The sequence below is a fragment of the Cajanus cajan genome, chromosome 1 (assembly GCF_000230855.2).
Source record: "Cajanus cajan strain Asha chromosome 1, NIPB_CcT2T_4, whole genome shotgun sequence".
NCBI classification, from domain to species: domain Eukaryota; kingdom Viridiplantae; phylum Streptophyta; class Magnoliopsida; order Fabales; family Fabaceae; genus Cajanus; species Cajanus cajan.
Genome location: NC_138517.1, coordinates 9,679,208 through 9,701,957, shown reverse-complemented (window position 1 = coordinate 9,701,957; position 22,750 = coordinate 9,679,208). Strand labels below are relative to the sequence as shown.

Genomic DNA, 22,750 nt, shown 5'->3' with positions numbered 1-22,750 from the left:
CAAAATAGAGACTAAAAAAGGAACAATTCAAATTGGAGACTAAAAAAATATTTTAAAATTTAAAAATTAAAAAAAAAAAAATTGACTCAAATTTGAAGGGGAAAATAGTTGAGCATTGAAGAAACTATTTCGACTTTCCCCAACGAAGACTCTACCCATTTCAATTTTCAACTACTTCAAAATTTCGATTCACGCAAACCACACGCTATTACAACACGTCATATTTTCCAATGTAAAAAAAATAAAAAATAAAAAATAAAAAAGAAGAAATCTGGTCACTCACCCCTTTTGCAACTTGGGTGTACTACGTCTTAATCTTAATAGAATAATAATATCTTACAACACGTCATATTTTGTCAACTTTTATAATGGTTTATTAAAATTATATATTCTTAGTTTATTTTGGCAGTGCATACCCAATTATACATACGAGAAATACTAATAAGATTCTTTCTGATATACTACTATTTATTATTAATTAAATTTATTAAAAATAAGAAATATGTAAATTTTATTCCTTTTTAATGAGATTTACACAATCTTATAATAATTTTTAACATATTTTAATCACGCACAAGTGTATTGTTAACTCTATGTTCTTGTAAGAAAAAAAAAAGAAAAAGAAAACCTTCTATTTTAACATTTTGTTTCGCTCGAGTTTATGTGTCTGTATATCAATAATTTAACATTAATTCATAAAAACAAATTTATAATTAATAAGTTTCCTTTTGCAACTTGATCAGTCTCGCTCCTAACATGACTCTCTCTTGTCTTCAGTTAATATTGTATTTGAAACTGTTCATTTTCAATTCCCGTGTTTTTCTCCTCCAACACACAATCGATCACCTCCACCCCATAAAATGTGTAATTTCCAAAAGTGTTGCAAAACATCTATGGAAAATCCTTAAATTTTGTAACTATGCTAAAAAAACACACCCACACACATGTTGGTGGTGGTGATAACAAAGAAGCAAAGGTGACACAAGCATAGTGTGTGTATACATATAACCAAATATAATTGTGTTGCTCACAAGAGGCCAAAGTGACCAATTTTGCCACCCCAATTCACCTCTTCAAACAATGAAGGACCCCTCCGCCGGCGCTGCCGTGGATACCGCCGCCGGCAGCCACCTTTTGGTGAGAAGGACCATGCTAGTCACCACCATGTTCCTTGTTGGGTTTGGTGTGTTGTGGGTGTTTCTCTATAACTCTGCCTCTCCCTTTGGATTCTCTTCCTTCTCACATGACTTCATTCATGAGTCATCAAAAGTGAGTAATTTTATCTCTGTCTCTCTCTATGTTTGTGGGTGTGTCAAGTTGTGTCTTGCAATTGGTGGTGAATGGAGGAGAACAAAAGGAGTGAATTTTGGGGGGTTTAGGCTTTTGGGTGTTTATTTTTCTTGCAAAACAATCAAAAGGTTGAATTTTTAAATTTTGGGTTTTGATGCTTTTTATTTTTTATGCTCTCGTGCTGAAGCTTGGCTTGTGATTGGGTTGATCAAACTTTTTGCTTTTGTGGGTCAATTTGGGTTATTCTCTTGAAGCCAAACTTGAACAAAAGAACCATTCTTTTTGAGTGCTTATGTAACTTGTTATGCCATTGTTCTGTGGAGCTCACTGTTTTATTCTTTTTGTTTCCTTCCCTAAAATTGTTATTTTATAGCATAATTGATCAAGTGAAAAGACAACCCTTTTTGTTAGTGCGTGTTTGGTTTCAAATTCAATTTTGAAACGTAAATTCTTTTTCTCTCTTCACGTTCACTTACTAATTTACGGAGAATTTGTTATTTTCTCTTTCCGATTAAACGTGAAAATTCACGTTTCAACGCATGTGCAAACACACTGTTAGTTTGACTTAGATCATGGTTTGAAAGTTAAGATAATGTTAAAATGATTAAATCACAAATTCACAACCTAACCATTATTCAGCCAATCTTGTCTTTTGAAAATTCTGAGATCCTTATAAAGATAAGAAGGTTCATCATGGATTTGTAACTGACAAGGAAAAGTTGCCCAAAAAGAAGGGTAGTGGCGAGTGGGGTTTCTTCTTCTAAAATATTACCGTTGCTGATTGGACATGCATCTCATTGATTCAATACACTCCATTAATTTTGTTAATTGTAAATTTGGCACCATTTGAAAAATTGTGACTTGTGAAGATGAGTGTTTTTTTTTTTTCTTCTCTCTCCTCTTGCTACTGTTGATTGTACCTTTTAAAAAAATACTATTGATAATTGTAAACATGGCATTGGATAAAAATTTCCAAGTCCTATAGGTATGTGATTTTCATATGCATGTTTTGAATAGATGTGTTTGTGATTGGGAATTGGATTTTTTTTTTCTTTTGGATTTTGGGGACAGGTTTTTTTTTTTTTTTTTTTTTTATATATATAAAAATGACAAGTATGTAAAGATTTTATTAGTGAATAATTTGTAAATATAAGTGTTCATAAAATCTTGAAAACTTTCTAAGCTCTTACGGAACTCGATTCGTTTTAAACCTTTTTTAGAAAAAAAAAAAAAGAAATATGTATCTATAAAAGATTTCAAGTTTTGATGATATTAATTGATTGATTAATTTATGGTGAATTATTCCCTTCCTCTTTCTCTCTCTATCAAATATATCCTGAACTTGGGATATACAAATGGTTTTTTTTTTAATTAATATACCAATGGAAATTTTGGTTTTGCTATCTTACAAGGATCATACGAGGCACAATATTAAATGCACACCAACAATTAGTGCTATTTTCATTTTTGGTGAAGAACTTGATATAGTCACTGTCTCTCTGTTTTCTTTTTTGAGAGCAAGTCACTGTCTCATAAGTATTGTATATTATTTGTTTTTAAAGGTAATATACATATTTAAAAATATTTATTAAAATTATCATGATAAAATTAATTTTTGAAAATTTTTTTCTTATTACAAGAGTTAAAACGTTGTTGTAGCTTTTAGTAATGTTTGAAAGAAATATTACAAAATAGATTTATTTTAAAATTGAAAATAGATTAAGAATATGGATTTTTAAAGTGTGCTTTACTTTATTGGATCCCCATTATGATTTTATTTTCAAATGATATATTTTTATTTAGTAACATTCGTGAAATTAATTATTTAAATCAAATTAATTAAATTATTTTTTTATATCAGTTGAAATCCATTTCAAACCAATTAAATCTAATCTTAATTGGTTCAGATTGCATATTTGTATTTTATAAATAAGATAATTCGATAATTAAATTAATTAAAATTATTATTGTTAATTATTATATTATATTATTATAATTATTATCTCAATATTATTTTATAATATTGTGTTTTAATAGTAAGACATAATAATTTGATAAGAAAATAGAATACATTAAAAGAAAAAAAAATCTGTTTCGAAAGAGTAAATGACCAGGGTACGTTTTTGGAGCAAGTAAAGTTTTAAAACATCTTCTTTTTTTTTAATCCAAACTTGCCCTGATGGATATTTTAATTCGAAAATCTCTATTTTCTTTACGCTCATTCAATACGAAATATTAATTACACATTGAGTTTAAGTAGCGGGTTTGTAAGTTGAATAGATTATGAGGCGAAGAGAATCAATTATTGTTGAAAAACAATTGACATAATTCTACTACTGGTAGTATTAAAATTGACTTTCTATTTCTATTCACAAAAAAATATAAAATTGAAATTGACCATCTGTTTCGTGATTTAAGCTAGCCACAACAGACATCAATACTTTATCAGTTACGTTTGAATCCACAACATTGTTGTATTTAAGTTTTTTAATTACTTGCATTCATACGAGACTAGATGTATTTTAGATAATCAGAGTTGATTAATTATTATTTTTTATTTCATTTCAAGAATCTCACCTCCTTATTAATATTTTTCTAAGGCCATAATGTTGCATGTTGTGACCATATTAGTGAACCATGTGCCAACACAGACCATCAGACATAACCAGCTGTCCACGTGGCTGTCCAAATGTAGACTTATTCTTGACTATCATTATCATTATTGATTTAGAGTTTATTAGAATACAAATTAAAAATACTTTTAAGAATTTTTTTTTATGTAGATAAGTTCTTAAAAGCGATTCTAAGCTTGTGTAAAAAAGTTCTAAGATTATAGACATTATTTCCAATTTATTCATACATGTACGAGAAACGCATGCCATAAAAAGCTAAAGATGAAATTGACTGTAGTTGCATTTTTTAGGCAGAAGGGCCAGCATGATCTATAGTGGCTACAAGCCATTGTTTGATTATGGGTACATAAGTGGGAAAGGAATAAAGAGATGTAATTTCCTTTTTGAGATAATATTCTTTGTGGTTGCCAGCATCAATAATAGTAGTGTGATAAGTTCACATTGTCAGCTACATTCTATAGTTGCATACTTACATGTTAGTGAGAGTTAGGATGTCAACAATTTTCACCCTAAATAGCCATATGATCCACTAGTCTTGTTATGTATGCAAATGTAGGGGACCATTTTATTGCATTGATGTTTATGTTTGTTTATGCCCCAATTAGCACATATTTTGTCTTCCTATTTGATGTTTTGAATGTAATTTTGCCATTTTTTTTTTCTTTTGGATGTTTTACTAACCATTGTGGATTACATTAATCTCATTATTTGAGCTCTTGCAAGCTAGAAAGGGATTGGATTGTTTTATTTTTTCACTTGTCTTATTACCCCTCACGTGTTTGATAAAATGCTTCTGTGAAATATGAACTTGTGTTACCAAGTGTTTGATGAAGTTTTGGCTGTATGCATCAGGCTGATTTTGATCCAATGCTAGAGAGTGTTCTCAGGAGCGCGTCTATGAAGGATAAGACAGTGATACTCACAACTTTAAATGATGCATGGGCTGAGCCAGGTTCCATATTTGACCTCTTTCTTGAGAGTTTTCGGCTAGGAATCCAAACACAAAAGCTTTTAAATCACTTGGTGGTAATAACATTGGACCAAAAGGCACATGCTCGTTGCCTTGCTTTGAACAAGCATTGTTACCAACTTGAAACTAAGGGTGACAATTTCACCGGTGAAGCATTTTTCATGACCCCAGATTACCTACACATGATGTGGAGAAGAATTGAATTCCTTGGTTGGGTCCTTGATATGGGGTACAACTTTGTGTTCACGGTACATATATTTGTTTTGCCATGAAGATTCTTAAAATCTTTACATTGCAAGTCATCTCTAACATGACTTATTGAGAATGTAAAAAAAATTTATACTATCATTGCATAAAAGTTAAAAGTCATCAAATGTTTTATTTTTATTTTTCCTTTGCAGGATACTGATATAATGTGGCTTAGAAATCCCTTCAAACAATTTTACAAAGATGCAGATTTCCAAATAGCTTGTGATTTTTTCAATGGCAATTCCTTTGACTTAAACAACCTACCAAATGGAGGGTTTAATTATGTGAAATCGAATAAGCGAACTATTTGGTTCTACAAGTTCTGGTTACGCTCTAGGAGTTCCTATCCAAAAATGCATGATCAAGATGTGCTCAACAAGATCAAAAAGCACCCTTTCATTTCTGACATGGAGCTAAAGATCAGATTCCTTAGCACTGGTTATTTTGGAGGGTTCTGTCAGGCTAGCAAGGACTTTAACAAGGTTTCCACAATGCATGCCAATTGTTGTGTTGGTTTAAACAACAAGGTCAATGATCTTAAAATTTTGCTTGAAGATTGGAAGAAGTATATGTCATTGTCTGAAAATGAGAAAAAACAGTCACATCCATCTTGGAGCGTACCACAAAGTTGCAGGTAATTTTGTAAATGGTTTTTGTTAATTATTATTTCATTTATTCAATAAATACTTGATTTTATTATAGGGTAAAAATGATTTTCATGTTTTAAAAATATTATAATTTTGTAATATGTGTTGACTTTTATAAGGATCATGAATTTCAATTTGACCTATTGGGGAATTTCTCATATAAAAAAATTACAAAAAATAGTCCATGTAAGACAATTTATTCTGTCATCACATTGCAAATTGTTATCGAGAATAAATTTATTGATTTTTATAATAATTATTTTTAAAATCATACTTTTAATGATTTTTTTATTGATTGACTTGTACAAACTTTTAGACCAATAATATACAAAAATTAAATGCTACATTTTAAAATAATTATAAATTCAGATAATGTGCAGACCTATCCGGGCTTTGGTTTTTAGTATGCACTTCCACTGAGAATAATTTTACTAGAGTTGCAGTCAAAGAGAATTAATCCTGATAAGAATCATAACAAAATTTGACTAAGGGATGGAATTGGTGGATAAGATGAAGTGACATACAAATCAAATTTACAGATAAAAACAATAACATGTCAATTCATTTGGTGGATAGTTTTTTCAAAAATATAATACATCTTATGTTTTCTGAGACAAATATCATTTAATGGAAGCTTCAATTTAAGTTGCTACCTTTAATGGACATCGTTTTCTGTCTCTGTTTGTATAATGTTCAACATTGTTGACATCATGCAGGACGTCATTTCAACGTGCCAAACAATGGAAGAAGAATAAAGGGGGGTTGTGACAGGCTTTGGCTTTTGCATGTATAAAGAGGTTTGTAGAAATGTCTGTGTCTTCATATGACTACATAAGCACTTTTTTTTTAATGAATAAAATATGTTTTTAGTGTTTGTAGTTTTATATATTTTATTTTTTAGTTTTTATAGTTTTAAATATATTTTTTTTAGTTTTTATTTTATTATTTTTTTAATCTTTATAATTTAAAATATATTTTTTAGTTTTTATACTTACAATTTTTTCCTCTTGTTAATTTTTTTTTGTAACATTGTCAATTTTGTGTTGACATTGGAACACATTTTTTTTATTCTCATAAAATAAAAAATTTTCTATTATGTCAATGCAAAAAAGTAATGCTACAAAAAAACTTAATAATAAGAATTAAAATGATTATAAAAAATATATATCTTAAATTGTAGGGACTAAAAAATTAAAAAAGATAAGTATAGAGACTAAAAAAATGTATTTTAAAGTATAAGGACTAGAAGATAAAGTAAGTGAAAATTAGAGATTAAAAAAATGTTTTAATCTTCTTTTATTATTAGATAAATAAATTCCTATTAAATAAATAGTTAAATAACATTTTTATCCCTCTATTTTTATTAATTTATAATTTTGATCTTTTTATTTTAAAATTAGAATATTTAGTCTCTTTAATTTTAAAAATACAAAATTTTAATTTTTTCATCATATTAATATCTATTAATTATTAAATTTTAATGTTTAATTTAAATATTTTTATTTTAAAATAAAAGTTAAAATTATAAATTAATAAAAATAGAAGGATCAAAAGTATAATTTAATATAAATAAATTGTCTATCAAAAAATTTACACTAAGAAATAATATGACAATTTTTTTATAAATTAGTAAAATCAAAAAATATTTTCTAAAAATAGTCTCTTAGTTTTACATTTTTGTTTATTTGTTTGTTGAAACTGTAAGTTGCATGTAAGTTTTATAGAGCCCCACCATAGTCATAAGAAAAACAAAAGCATGCATTGTCTCTGCTTTTATTCCAAAAAGATGATGTGATAGCTTCATCTGTTAATTTAGTTTTGTTTTTTTGTTTGTATCTTTTTCTGATTACAAGGTAAAAACAAATAAGAATATCTTGCGAGTCATGTGTGACAAATTTTTTGGATAAGTTCTTTTCATCTGTACTTCAAGTTTTAATCAGAACATAAGAGTAAATCATTATGAAAGTGATAAATTTGATGATTTGCTGTTAAACCGTATTCATGCGTAAATCTTCCCACATTTTTCTCCTATTAAACAAGTGAATTATTATTTTCATGAATTGAATTAGAACGCAGTGATATTGTAAAATATTTTTTTTACGGCCACCAAATTGGTATATTAACATTGTTGACTATTGTAATTATTACTTTACAAGTTATAATAAAGACAAGTTTTAATTAGTTGATATATATTGTGATTGGGTATGAAAATTAAACTCTATTTTTTTATTTAATTACACGTTTTATGTGAGACCCGCAGCTCTTCCTCCCTTTTCTCACTTTTCTCCCTCCAATTTCTCTATCATTCTCTCACACCTTCTTCTTCCCTCTCTTTGCCTTGATTTCGTTTCTCTGGAACCATTAGGTGGTGGTGCTGAGTAGGGGATTGGTTTGCTAGCTGGGTGTGTTGAGTAGGTGCTGGTTTTTCTCGGAGCTGTGCGGAGAGTTATCAAGCTTGCTTTTTCTTCTCCATTTTCTTCCGCTTCTTCCTCCCGGAGCTCGGAAATTCTTGAACCAAGGTAAGGGAAGCTAGTTACTTTGTGTATTTTGGCTGTGAATGAGTCCCGAAACTCCTTTGCTATTTGATGCGGGATGTCGAGTTGAGATTTCTAAAAATGGGTTTTGGTGGGGGGTTTCGGAGTTTGGATAAATTTTTGGGGTTTTGATGATTTTGTGATTGCATGTCGAAAATGGAACGTTTTTGTTGATGTTTGATGAAAGAGGAAGCTTTTGGATGGTTTGCATGTTGTTTTCCCGGTACTTTTCGCAGGTTTTGGTGAAATTTTTGAATTCGCGTCGGGCTCAGTTCTTCGAGCTGGGCGCGACTTGAAATGGGTAATTTCTGGGCGAATCGCGCTGGGCGCGATGGGGACAGCGCTGGGCGCAATAGAATTTACAGGTCTCTGGTTGAGAATTGCACCGGGCGCGCACTTAACGCGCCGGGCATGCATTTGTGTTTCAGAATTTGACCTTATAGTCTTCATAAAAGTTGTAGCCTTGGATGTTAGCTTTCCAATGGCACTGGAATCACTCAAATAGGAGTTTTAGAACTCCAGATATGGCCGTTTTAGTGAAGAGGGGTCAGGCTGCCAGCTTTACCTATAGCTGTTGCGGTTTTTAGAATTTTTAACAAGGTAGATGAAAGAATTAGGACTTGGTGTCTTCATGAGAGTTGTAGGAAATTTGATTATCTTTCATATGAGATAAGGATGAGCATGGTAGGAGTAGTATAACTCATGATGTGTTATTTTCTGTGAAGGTTGCCATTTTCCATTTAGTGATTTGGTTAAGTTTAAAGTTGTTTTAGGTGCTTAGGTTGATTGGTGTTGTTTGGGTGGGTAATTTGACAAGATAGATGAGTTGTAAATAAGAGGATTGGGTCGTAGTATGTGTTGAACATGTCGTACGTTGTGAAATTGTTGATCATGCTATTTTATGCTGTTGATGATGAAATGCTACGCTGTAATGGATACATATGTATATGCTGATATTGATGTGCTGCGCTGAGCGCGGCCCTTGTCGCGCTGGGCGTGAGACTCCTTGGGAGTCTCTGCCCTGTGGGCGCTGGGCGCAATTTGAATTGCGCTGGGCGCGAGACTAAGGGGAGGTCTCTGCCTTCCCCGCGCTGGGCGCGGGTATGGGCACGCCGGGCGCGCGAGACTCCTTGGAGTCTCTGCCTGGCATGCGCTGGGCGCGTGTGAGCCTTGGGCTCTCTGGCTGAGCCCCGCCAGGCACAGGCATACTTGCGCTGGGCGCGCTAGCCCCTGGTGCTCTCTGGTTGTACCGCGCTGGGCGCGACCATGAGTGCGCCGGGTGTGGAGATGAGAAATTTATATATGTTGGTTAATGTTGTTTTATGCTTAGTTGAGTTGTAGACGAATATAATGTGATGACTAATGGATGATGTTGGTTGATTGATGTTGAGTTGTATATTTGTGTTGTGCTGCAAGTTGACATGTTGAGTTGTACAGTTGAGTTGTGTTGAAAGTTGACGTTGAGTTGTACAGTTGTGTTGTGTTGCAAGTTGATATGTTGAGTTGCAAACGTTGTGTTGTGTTGAATGTTGATATGAGTTGCTGTAGGCCATAATGGCTGAGTTGCTGTAGGCCATAATGGCTGAGTTGCTGTAGGCCAAAATGACTGAGTTGCTATAGGCCATAATGGCTGAGTTGCTGTAGGCCAAAATGGTTGAGTTGTTGTAGGCCATAATGGCTGAGTTGCTGTAGGAGATCTCCGAATTGATATGCGTGACGACGCATTGTGTGCTGATTGCTGATTATGCTGTAAGATCGATGAGTTGTATGCTGAAGATGTGTGCTGTTATGGCTAAATAATGTGGTACTTTAAATGAATTTTGTTAAGTTGATTGATGTGTTGAAGTGTTGTGCTGTGCTGTGCTGGGTTGTGCTGAGTTGGGGGATATTATAGCCGCTAAGTCGGTGCTGTTGTTAGCCACATATGTGGTGCTGATTCTAATCGCTAAGGCAGTGCTGATATTGCCGCATTGCGGTGCTGATATTGTTGAGTGATATAAGCTGTATAAGTGTGCTGATAATTGTATCTGTTGTTTATTTATATTGATATATATATATATATATATATATATATATATATATATATTGTATGTTGAATTTTAATTACACTAGCTTACCCTTTTGTTGTCTCCATGATGTTGGACTGCGAAGATCATACTATGTATGGGAGCAGAGCAGGGATAGGTGGGCATCTAAGGATGAGTCTTCGGCGGACCAGTAGAGCTGATCGTTTTTGTGACTATTTTGTTATGTAGCTACTTTGGATAGTAGCATTGATTGTACTTTGTGTTGTACACTCTAACACTAGTCGGATAGAGACTTTGTATATATTTATATTCTAGACCCTATATTTATATACTTGTCCTTCTGTCTGGCGTTTCCGGTTTACAGTGGTGTGTGTAGTGACCAGCCGGGTCGTTACACTTTAGGGTGTGCAGTGGTGTGTGTAATGACCAGCCGGGTCGTTACATTTTATGTTGATTTGGTTACATTTATCAATTGGTTTTGAAGGTTGGAGAATGATCGACTCAAATTTCAGATGACTGCATAATATTTATGTTGCCAAACATAACAGTCCTTTTTTGCAATGGAAAAGAAATGTGTAGAAGTGGTACAAACTACAAACATTCAATGTAGGAAACACAGAAAAGTTTGTTCAAGTCTTCAGAATTCTGACACAACTTGCAGCACATTTTTAGCCCAATTTCGAGAACTTCCTTATTTCTTTTGGTCAAAATTAAACTTCTGCCATTTTTTATGTATTTATTTTAATTTTTAATCTTTACAATTTTTAATTCACACTTTATATGAATTTCCTTTAAACTGTAAAATATACCTTGAAAAAAACAAATTCTTTTTTTTTTCCCTCAAGTTTCCTTGTTAAGGTATTTATATTCTTAAAATGAAAACTATCGGAGTAAAAATAAAAAAGTCTAAATTAAATTAAATAAATAATAAAATTAAAATCGAAGTTGAACATTAAAGATAAGAATTTTAGCTAATTTGACCTGAATTAGATGAATATATAAATACCAATTGTTTTATAATTGTTATTGCGTGTTAAATCATATAAGAAGTTTAATAATAAATATGTATTTTTTTTAAAAGAACTTATATAATATTTAGCAAAAATCACTAATTATAATAAATTAAATTATCAAAAATAAAAATATTGATTGATTGTGAAAGATAAAGTGTTCAAACAAAGATAAAAGTTACTCTTTCTATTTTTTCATAGATGTTTTGGCACTATTTTCTTATTCAATTTTCATTGTCACTTTTCTAAAATCAAGGACTTATTATTATGAATTTTTTTTTAATATATTAATTTTTTTTTTCTGAATAATCTCACCTCATTTTATTTATCAAAATGACCCATTTACTATTTAAGGTGGTTGGGGGAACCGATTTCTTACCTTCAGTTTTTATAAAACATAAACAGGTGTAGTGAGAAATCGGTCGATACAAAACCGATTTCTCAATAGCGTTATTTTTTTTTTTGGTTTTTGGTTTTTGGTTTTTTTTTTTGGTTTTTTTTTTGTTTTTTTTTTTTTGTTTTTGGTTTATGTTATTTGTTTCTTTGTTAATTTTGATTTTTTTTCCAGATTTTTAATTTTCTTATTTTCGTATTTTAATTTTAAATTCTAAGTTTTTAAAATTTTTTTTAGTATTTTTAAATAAAATAGTTTAGGTAAGTTTTTAGAATAAAAATAAAATGAAATAATTATTAATTAAATAAATAATGAAATAAATATTAATTACTTTTATTTTTTGATTTTTTTTCTAGATTTGTTATTTATTTTGTTTTTCAGTTTATAAAATTTAGATTTTAAAAAAAATTATAATGAAATTTAAAAAAATTTATTTACCTATTTTTTGTTTTTTTATTTTTGATTTTTAAATTTTTTTTTCAGATTTGTTAATTTTTTTCTTTTTCAGTTTTTAATATTCAGATTTTTTTAAAAATTATAATGAGATTTTAAATAATTAATTTAGTTATTATTTTAATTTTAGATTATAAAAATGTATTTAAAATTAAATTTAAAGAATAAAATTGAATAAAATTAATTTTAAATAGAATATTTAAAAAAAAATATTATGATAAATGACAACTTTAAATAAAAACAACATTAATTGAGATGAACAACTTGAAATAAAAACAAAATACAATAACAAAATAGGAGATCGAATAAAAAAGAACAACAATAGAATTACAATCCAGGAAATTACAATCCAACTTTAATGATGTCTATGCCCACCCGTTCCACACCTCGGAGGTTGTCGGTTCCTTGTTGGGTTTCGACGACCAATGCGTGGTTGTTGTGGTTCAACCTGGTCCTCGTCATGTTCTATATTAACAGTATCGGTGACTGGATTTGACGAACCACTTCCACCGACCTCAGAGTGATAAGACGAAAATGAAGGGAAATTCATGCTTTGCATGTAATTATATGCACTTTGTGGCGTGTGTACGTCGACGCCAAAAAGATTGCTCATGAAGTCCCCTGTTGGAGTTGTTGTTGATGGTGGTGTGTACATGAATTGTTCATGGTGCGTATGAAATGATGGATAAGACTGAGGATGTTGTTCCACACTATAAGGTGGGTGATTATCTCCAGCCATTGGGTGTTGTTACAGTTGTTGTTGGGAGTTGCATACTAGAAGTGGATGCATGAGATGAAGAATACTGGCTACAAAGAAATAATTTAGAATTAGCATGAAACCATTGTAAATACTCCGGAGTGTGTTGGAGAGGCCCTTGAAGTGGTTCCCCGAAAATAACATGTTTGCGTCTGTCTTTCCAAATGGAAATCCAGTCTGCATGTTGTTGAGCCCAGTTGGTGTCGCTATGTCTTCTCATGTCTATGTCGTGCATTTTATCAAGATTATGAGCTTCGTTAGGGATTGGTTGCCATAAGCCAAATTGCAATTGGACTCTATCAGTTTGATGCCAGACTACAACTGAAAATGAAGTTAAAGCAGTACAAGCAGTCCATATTCTAGAATCCTTATAAGCACGTGCTGACAGTGAGGACTGAAATTCCCTATATGGCATCCATAGAAACTGTAAAAGAAAAAGGTTAAATATTTGACTTGTTCGATGTAAAAGAGAGTATGTTTGAGAGAAGTTTACATTGTATTACCTCGTTATGGTTCATGTTGTCATATCTTAATCTGTAGCCAAGTAAGTCTCCATGGGGCGTCCCTGAAAATCTTAGCCCTTTTCCTGACCACCTAAAACATTTGTACAATTATAAAATTTTAGGTTAAATATTTTACTTGTTCGATGTATTAAAGTGGTATAAAAATTAATTCATACCTCGATGCTAGCAGAAATGTAATATCCCGTTGGACTCTTAGTTGGATGGAGGGCATTTTATACCAAGCCCAAGACTATAGAAGCAAAGAACATACACCCATTTTCTTTGAGGATGGATAGATTGCCCTACACAATTCTCTATACAAATGTGTCAAACAAGCAGAACCCCAACTATATCGTCCTGCACGTTCCAAGTCAGCCAATAATGGTAAATACATTAAGTGAATTCTATTACCTGACTTGTCTGGCATAATGACACCACCGATCAACCCTAAGATATATGCTCGACAATGTTGAAGCAATTGTTGTTGAGTGGGTTCATCTGGTAGTGCAATTGTATGGTCTCTTAACCATTTGAGTTTTATGCTTGAGCCAACTAGAGCTTCCCCTTTCGGAGGTACGAACCCTAACAACTCGTAACATAATTCATCCCAGTCAAAGAAAGTTGGTCTTGTTACTGGTTTGCCTTCAATCCTTAAACCCAATTGTAGTGCCACATCTTCCAAAGTCACTGTGCACTCACCAACTGGGAAGTGAAAAGTATGTGTCTTAGGTCTCCACTTCTCCACCAAAGACGTTATCAAACAATCATCGATTTTAAAATGTCTTATTTTCGCAACCTCGGCAAAGCCAACAACCTCCAACAAATTCTCAATTCTTAGGTCAAGTTTAGGCATGGAATGATAGTAAGATTGAATGAGTTGATCACTTGTTGTCTACGAAAATGGTAGAATTGAAATGTTAGTAAAAGATAATATTAGTTGTAAACATTATGCAATGTATAATAACTTACCATAAGATGAGTTTCATTTGACCTATGGAGGTGTTGTTTCCACAACATAGTTGAAGATGAAGAAGACATTCTTGAAGAACAATAGCAACGAAATTCAATACTGCAATAGCTGAAGAGAAATGATCTTTTGTTGTGTGTTTAGGGTTGGATCGTATGTAGTGTATATATAGTGGAAAAAATCAATGGTTGATGCAGAGTCATCAATGCTTTGTCCCAGAGCGTCAGAAAAATGAATTCTTTGTGCAGTGTGTCATTGATGCAGTGTGTCATTGATGTAGTGTGTCATCAATGCTTTGTACTAGAGCGTCAGAAAAGTTATTGCTTTGTGCAGAGACATGAATGCTTTGTACCAGAGCGTCAGAAAACTTATTGCTTTGTGTAGGGTGTCATTGATGCAGTGTGTCATTGATGCAGTGTCCCAGAGCGTCAGAAAAGTTATTGCTTTGTGCAGGGTGTCATTGATGCAGTGTGTCATCAATGCTTTATCCAAGAGCGTCAGAAAAGTTATTGCTTTGTGCAGAGGCATGGATGCTTTGTACCAGAGCGTCAGAAAACTTATTGCTTTGTGCAGAGGCATGAATGCTTTGTACTAGAGCGTCAGAAAACTTATTGCTTTGTGCAGAGGCATGAATGCTTTGTACCACAGCGTCAGAAAAGTTATTACTTTGTGCAGGCTGTCATTGATGTAGTGTGTCATCAATGCTTTGTCCCAGAGCGTCAGAAAAGTTATTGCTTTGTGCAGAGGCATGAATGCTTTGTACTAGAGCGTCAGAAAACTTATTACTTTGTGCAGATGCATGAATGCTTTGTACCAGAGCGTCAGAAAACTTATTGCTTTGTGCAGAGGCATGAATACTTTATACCAAAGCATCAGAAAAGTTATTGCTTTGTGCAGGGTGTCATTGATGCAGTGTGTCATTGATGCAATGTGTCATCAATGCTTTGTCCCATTGATGCAGTGTCATGAATGCTTTGTCCCAGAGCGTCAGAAAAATCAATGCTTTGTGCAGAGTCATGAATGCATTGTTTACAGTTGTTGAATGTAATTGATTGACTCCTAACTCCACCTTCTATTTAAATGATACGAATGTTGGGTTCAAATGCAAAGTGCAATTGAGCTAAGCTTTGTTGTTTCTATGTGTTAGTCTTTGTCTACAACAATGTCTTCCTCTTCTTTCAATGTGTTATCTTTTTCAATGGTGAAATCACTCAAACAAATCAACGGGATACTTTTGTATCCTCTGACCCAATATTTTTATCAATTAGATCACGTATCACACTTGATGCGTTGAAAGCTAAGATCCAAAGAAGAATTTCATTACCACAACCACATTCAGTTGATCAACTTTACTTTCGGTATCCACAAGTGGTAGGCGAAGGAATGCTTTATTTCCGGGCTATCAAGCTTACCGACGATGAAGATGTTCATGGTATGATTCAAATGATTCGTTCCCTTAAACATCTAACTTCTGCTCAACTATATGCAGATCTCACACCAATTATTTCTGAAGAAGAATTCTACCTATGAAAACCAACCTTCTATCTATCAAAACCAACCTTCTTCTTCCTATCAAAACCAACCTTCTTCCTATCACAACCAACCTTCTTCGTATGAAAACCAACCTTCTTTCTATGAAACCCAACCTTCTTCATATCACAACCAACCTTCTTCCTATCACAATGAACCTTCTTCCCATCAAAACCAACCTTTTTATCATCAAAACCAACCATCATTAGACGATTTTCATACACATGGATCATTTACCAACCTCCTTACATCTGGAGTCCAACAAGAAGAACAACAGGAAGGAGTCCCTGAAGTTGGAGTTCCTGAAGAAGGGGGAAGATGATGCAAGACTCCAACAAGACGATGAACAAGATGAACAAGATCGTGTTGTACAACAATCTCAGCACGTAAGCACATTCAATTTTCCTTCACACATGCATAATGTTGATTTGCAAACAGATTTCACTGACCCAGAGTATAGACATGCACTTGACCATGTTGACGTCGAGTACTCTCCTGACAGCCTATTTGAAGGCATGACTTTCAACACAAAGGAGGAAGTCCAACATGCTCTAAATGCATACCATATAAAGAAAGGTTTGTATTACAGGGTCGAGAAATCGTCACCAACATTAATTATTACACGTTGTGTTAACAGTACATGTGATTGGAGGTGCAGAGCGGCTTTTATTACTAAAAGCCAAAAATGGGAGCTTCGTAAGCTATCAGGTGAACATTCTTGTTCATCACCTATTATTACACAAGATCATGTTAACCTTGGCTATGTATATATTAGCAAAAGTATTCTTTCTTTTGTGGAGAGTAATCCATCCATTTCTATTCCAACAATAATAGCACACATCAAAAGTGCTGAAGGGTACACGATCTCATACCGCAAAGCTTGGATGGCAAAGCAAAAGGAAATTGAAGACTTACATGGTAACTGGGAACAATCTTACCATGATTTACCCAAGTTGCTTAGTGCCATGAGCGGATTTCTTAATGGATTTGTTGTTGAGAAGCAAACAAGGCCACTATACAACCAACAAGGTGAGATGGTTCATCATTATGTTCAATTCCATAGAGTATTTTGGACATTTAAACCTTGTATCGATGGGTTCAAATACTGCAAACCCATTGTTCAAGTTGATGGCACATTCTTGTATGGCAAATACAAAGGAACTCTCCTTGTGGCCATGGCTCAAGACGGTAACAACAAAATCTTTCCAATTGCCTTTGCAATTGTTGAGGGTGAAACAGCAGAGACATGGTTTTTCTTTCTACATTATCTCAAAAGACATGTTTGCCCTCAAGATGGCCTTTGCTTAATTTCGGACAGGCACAAGTCTATCAAAAATGCCTATGCTAGACAAGGCAGTGGTTGGACACCTGAGAATTCAGTGCATGTATTTTGTATTTGCCATATAGCTCAAAACTTCATGAGGCATTTCAAGAATACAGAACAGAAAAAATTAATCATCAATATGAGTATGTACTTAGCATCATTAATTACTTTAATTTGTTTCACCATATTTCAACATTACTAAATTGTTCATTTTTTCCTAATTTGATTTCACATCTTATGGGATAACTGAGCCAAGATTCAATTACTATTACAACACTCTAAGGAGCGAACCAGAAACTGAAGGTGTAATTGAATGGCTCGACACCATACCAAAAGAATAATGGACTCTTGCATGAGACGGTGGCCGACGATGGGACACATGACTACCAACTTGGCCGAGGCAATTAACTCCATTCTTAAAAAAACAAGAAATTTGCCAATTTCTGCAATCATCATGTCAACTTATAAGAGATGTAATGCCTTATTCATCCAAAGGGGGAAGGAAGTCGATGCTAAACTTAGGGCTGGCCAAGTTTATATGGAAATAATGAATAGGGCCATGAGAGATGCAGAATCAAAGGCTAATACTCATCATGTCCTCGAATTTGATCGTCACAGTACACGTTTTTTGGTGCAAGAGACCATTAACCCAAGGGAAACATGACCTACTGGAACTTTCACGGTTAGACTACATGACAACTGGTGTGACTTTGGAAAATTCCAAAAGCTACACATGCCATGCTCCCATGTTGTTGCTGCATGTAAGCATGTTCACCACGATTATAAATCTCACATAGATCCGGTATACACATTACAATATGTTTCAAATGTGTATAACGAATTATTTGGTGAACTGCCTAATGAATCTTATTGGCCGGATTGTGAAAAACCGCAAATCATACCAAATCTGGAAAAGATTAGAAATAAAAAAGGTCGTCCAAAGTCATCTAGAATACGCACTGAAATGGATATGGTTGAACCAGGACAACCAAAAAGATTTTCTCTCTGCAGAAATGTAGGTCACTCAAAGAAGAAATGTCCTTACCGTCAAGGAAATTCAAGTCATCAACCTTAAAATGTCAGCAAACCTTCCAAATATTGTATTTTGTTTTCTAGTATTTTATATAAATATTTTATCTTTTGTTAAAATTTTTAATTAATATTTATTTCATTACTTATTTAATTAATAATTATTTCATTATTTATTTTTATTCTAAAAACTTAACTAAATTATTTTATTTGAAAATACTAAAAAAATTTAAAAAACTGAATATTTAAAATTAATATACGAAAATAAAAAAAATTAGAAATCTAAATAAACAAAATCAAAAATAACAAAGAAAAAACAAAAACCAAAAACGAAAAAAAAAACAAAAAACAAAAACCAAAAACGAAAAAAAAAAACAAAAAACAAAAACGAAAAGAAAAACCAAAAACCAAAAACGAAAAAAATAATAATAATAATAACGCTGTTGAGAAATCGGTTTCGTATCAACCGATTTCTCATTACACCTGTATATGTTTTATAAAAACTGAAGGTGAGAAATCGGTTCCCCCCAACCGATTTCTCACCTTAATTAGTAAATGGGTCATTTTGATAAATAAAATGGGGGTGAGGTTATTCAGAAAAATAAAAAAAAAAATTTTGATATATTAAAAAGTCTATTATTATTTTTTCATTTTTATCTTTAACAATTAATATGTGTTTACTGAACAATGTGTTTATTCATTTTCAATGAACGTATTTCTTCTTCAACCACCCATGTGAAGTTATTGTTGCATTTAGAGTGCAACATATTTCCAATTTATAGGAGTACCTATTTGTTCCCTTCTATCTCTTTTACTTTCATGCTTAGCTGATATTCTTCTTGTCTTCTTCCTTTTTAAAGATTGAAATAAAAAATAAAAAATATAAAATATAAAAAAGGGACAATTATTTACACACTTTGAAGATAGTAGAAAGTCTTGATGAATTCGGAAAGAGTAAAAGACTCTATGGAACGAACTCAAGACTCTTTAACTTTAGAAAGGGTAGAAGACTCCATGGATGAGATTGAAGAATCTATAAATTTAGAATTGGTATAAGACTCCATGGAAGGGGTTCAAGACTCTCCATATTTGAAAGGGTAGAAGACTCACTCGATTTTGTGTTAATTAAAAATGATGAGGGATCCATAAATTATACACTTTTTATGGAGAAGAGAGCAACATTGGATATAGATTTAAACATTTCAGTTGATCATGGGTTTGATTTCAACATTTTTGCTAATTGAGAATTTGATCTGAATCAAATTCTAGAGGATGAATAGTAATCTTTTGGTGATTGTAACATCCTAAAATTCAGATACAATATTATTATATTATTCTTAAAATAGTAATTTTTTTTTTATATTTTAAGAACAAATAGAAAATAAGTATGATATTTTATAATTTTAATACATTAAAATTTTTATTGTCAAAATTTTTAGAAATTAAAATGGAAATATATAATATTTAATTATATTCAAAAATCCTGTTTATGATATCTATTATTTTAGAATAATATTTTAATTATAAATTATATATATAAATTATTACAATATATATATATATTGTAAATTTAATTTTAGAATAAACATTTGAATTATTATATATAAATACATATAAATAAATGCACGGATAAAACTAACTCAGAAATCTTATCTACATATTTCAAATGATTCCAAGTTATCTATACATAACTAAAATGAGCAAAAGAGTAGTGAAACTAAACTAATTGAAATCAATTTACCATTACATAGCAACTATGTAATCATTACCTTTCATGCTATAAATAGGCCTCAGCTGAGTAAATTTTGGAGACACAAGTGACGGAAGTAGAAAAAGTGAGAAGTAAGAAAAGAGAGAAGGAAGAGAAGAGAGAAAAAGAGAAAAAGAGCATAAAGAGAATAAAATTTTTACACAACTACCTCTTGATAAGTCTACATTCTAAGGTAAGGGGGAGGAGAACTTTATCTCTTCAAAATTTTATATACTATTATGTTTATTTATTTATGTTATTTTTATATATATTTATTTAGTGGGATGTCCCTAACCTCATTTATTTGTTTAACCTATGATTATTTTTATCCATAATAATTATTAAGGTGTTCATATTTTATATTGTTTAATTATTTTATAATGATTGTCATATTTATTTATATCATTGGTACTCTTAATATATTTTTTTTCACGTAAATATATTTATTGTAAATATATTTATAATCAACTATAATATAGTTGTGATATCTTGGACTCGCCTTGTTGTTATTTCTTCACATATTTATGAAGATAAATATTGTTCTATGGCCATAGAAGATAAAGTTTGAATTATTTGTAGCTGGAGGTTTGACCTTAAAGATTTAAATGAGTAAACATTTATGGTAAAATATCCTGTTTGATATTTGATTGATATTACAATAATGCTTATTTATCCTAACTAGTCACTAATCACTATTAAAATAATTCAAATTTTATTATAACAATAAAAATTTAATTTTTATGTTTACTATAGATAATCTTGTTCTTTATTTAATTAATTGTATTTATTTGATAAGTGTTCTCACTTCTTATTTCTTTTTGTGAAAAATTTAATATATCATAAAATAGATGGATCTACCGGCCATACCAGGTCCTTTTACCGTAGTTATCACTGCCGTTTTTCCGGGGGTAATTGGAGTGTAGACGCTATCTCCAACTCAGTCACGTTCCAAGGCATAGGACTGTCTTCGTTCATTTTCTTTCCCAATCAAGAAAATCCCATTATTATAAATGGACCTATTATAGTGACTTTCTTTTTACCACCAGCAAATCATGCAAATCCTATTGTAAACTTATTTCCACCACCAATTTAAAGACTATCGTAGTAGTAGTAGAAAACAAAATAATATGTAATGCATGTACTCTCAATAATAGTAGAATAATATGTAATGTAAATATTGGAAATAATAATGTAAGATATGAGTAGTTTATAATTACGTATATTATTGCAAATATTTTAAGGTCATTATAAGTCAATTATGTGTATGTGAGTTTGAAAATTTTCTTTTATTACTTATTTGTGTTCTCAATCTATATATATATATATATATATATATATATATATATATATATATATATATATATATATATATATATTATCCGCAAATATATAGATGTATAAAATTGGGGTTAATATTTATACTATTAGACATTACAGTGATAAGCAAATTTTAGATTAATCTTGATAGAGGCAATATCACTCATCCATGAATTTTATTTTTCTTTCCATGATATTCATTCAGGAATTAGGATACCCGAAAGCCACAATTTACTTAGAGGTGTGATCAAATGGAATAGGTTACAGTTTACATGTGTATTCCAATAATCAATGCATTAATTCATGGACATCTCAAAAAGTGCATAACAACAATAAGTGTACACACATCAACAATCTCAAGGCTTGAATACAAAAAATAAAATAAAATAAAATAAAATGTATAATAGGAAAGTAAGTAATAAATATTTTTAAAAACTAAAATATTAATCATTTTCTCAATTCTCATACATAAACCTTAAACGTCAAATAAAAAAACGGAGGGAGTATAAGAAGTCTTTTTTAGTATTTTTATGAGCACTTTGAATGCAAAAACTAATTTTAACACAATAATGAATTATGTTGAGTTTTAACTTCATCAAACCATCTTCTTATGCTTATAAACAAGATTTAATTCAATTATAATTAAAAAAAATTATCATTCAACTCACAAATATACTCAAACCTTAATTCCTTACAAGGTAGAGTTTAAGTTTCTTAACTAAGTTATCGATTTCTTACATAATTTGACCAAAAACCCAACTTTAAGAACAAAAGTTTATGAATGACTAATAACATTTACTTTATTTCTAGAGATAAACATCATTAACTACTCTACTTCAGTTCAAAGATTCACAAGCATTTTTCAATCGCTTTAAACTCACAAAATCAAGTTAAGGATGATTAAACTACAACAAATATTAAGTAAAGAAGATAAAACAATAGTATTGAATAACAACCATGATTAATAACTTAGAATGTTAATATAAGAATGAGTCTGGTTATATCAAACCTCAATAAGGGTGAACTTAACTACACATAGACATGGAGTACAACAAAAATGGTGAAAAAAGGAAGAAACTTGATTTTGAAGCCATGAGAGCTCTCCAACCACCACACATAGTTCAAGAAATATTCTCCAATCATATGTCTCATCATTTCTCCACTTTAGGTCATAAAACCTTGTATCTCTTCTTAATAATGGCATGTTGGCACTTATGGTATTAAGCGTGAGATAAGAAACAATAAGAAAATGACCTCTAGACTTGTAGCGCTAAGTGTGGGTTTCATGCTTAGTGTGAGAGCTCGAATTTTCCTTTGGAAAGTTGGTGCTAAGCGTGAGCTTCTATGCTCAGGTGGAGCTTGCATC

At 31.5% G+C, this 22,750-nt stretch overlaps 1 protein-coding gene across 5 annotated transcripts; it reads left to right on the top strand.

Moving 5' to 3' along the window:
* The first annotated feature begins 756 nt into the window (after positions 1 to 756).
* On the top strand, positions 757 to 21,243 carry LOC109803253 (uncharacterized protein At4g15970). 5 transcript variants are annotated; one of them, XR_014433794.1, is made up of 6 exons: positions 758 to 1,269; positions 4,776 to 5,141; positions 5,295 to 5,776; positions 6,506 to 6,586; positions 8,155 to 8,308; positions 20,916 to 21,243. XR_014433794.1 is itself a non-coding variant. In XM_083074447.1 (5 exons), exons 1-4 carry the CDS (start codon positions 1,081 to 1,083, stop codon positions 6,555 to 6,557), a joined length of 1,089 nt encoding a protein of 362 aa, XP_082930573.1. In that variant the 5' UTR covers positions 757 to 1,080; the 3' UTR covers positions 6,558 to 6,586; positions 10,475 to 10,691. The 5 variants fall into 5 exon arrangements, 1 of the variants encoding a protein (XP_082930573.1); XR_014433793.1 differs by lacking the exon at positions 20,916 to 21,243 and adding an exon at positions 10,475 to 10,691; XR_014433796.1 differs by lacking the exons at positions 758 to 1,269; positions 20,916 to 21,243 and adding exons at positions 4,139 to 4,294; positions 10,475 to 10,691.
* The last annotated feature ends 1,507 nt before the right edge of the window (positions 21,244 to 22,750 follow it).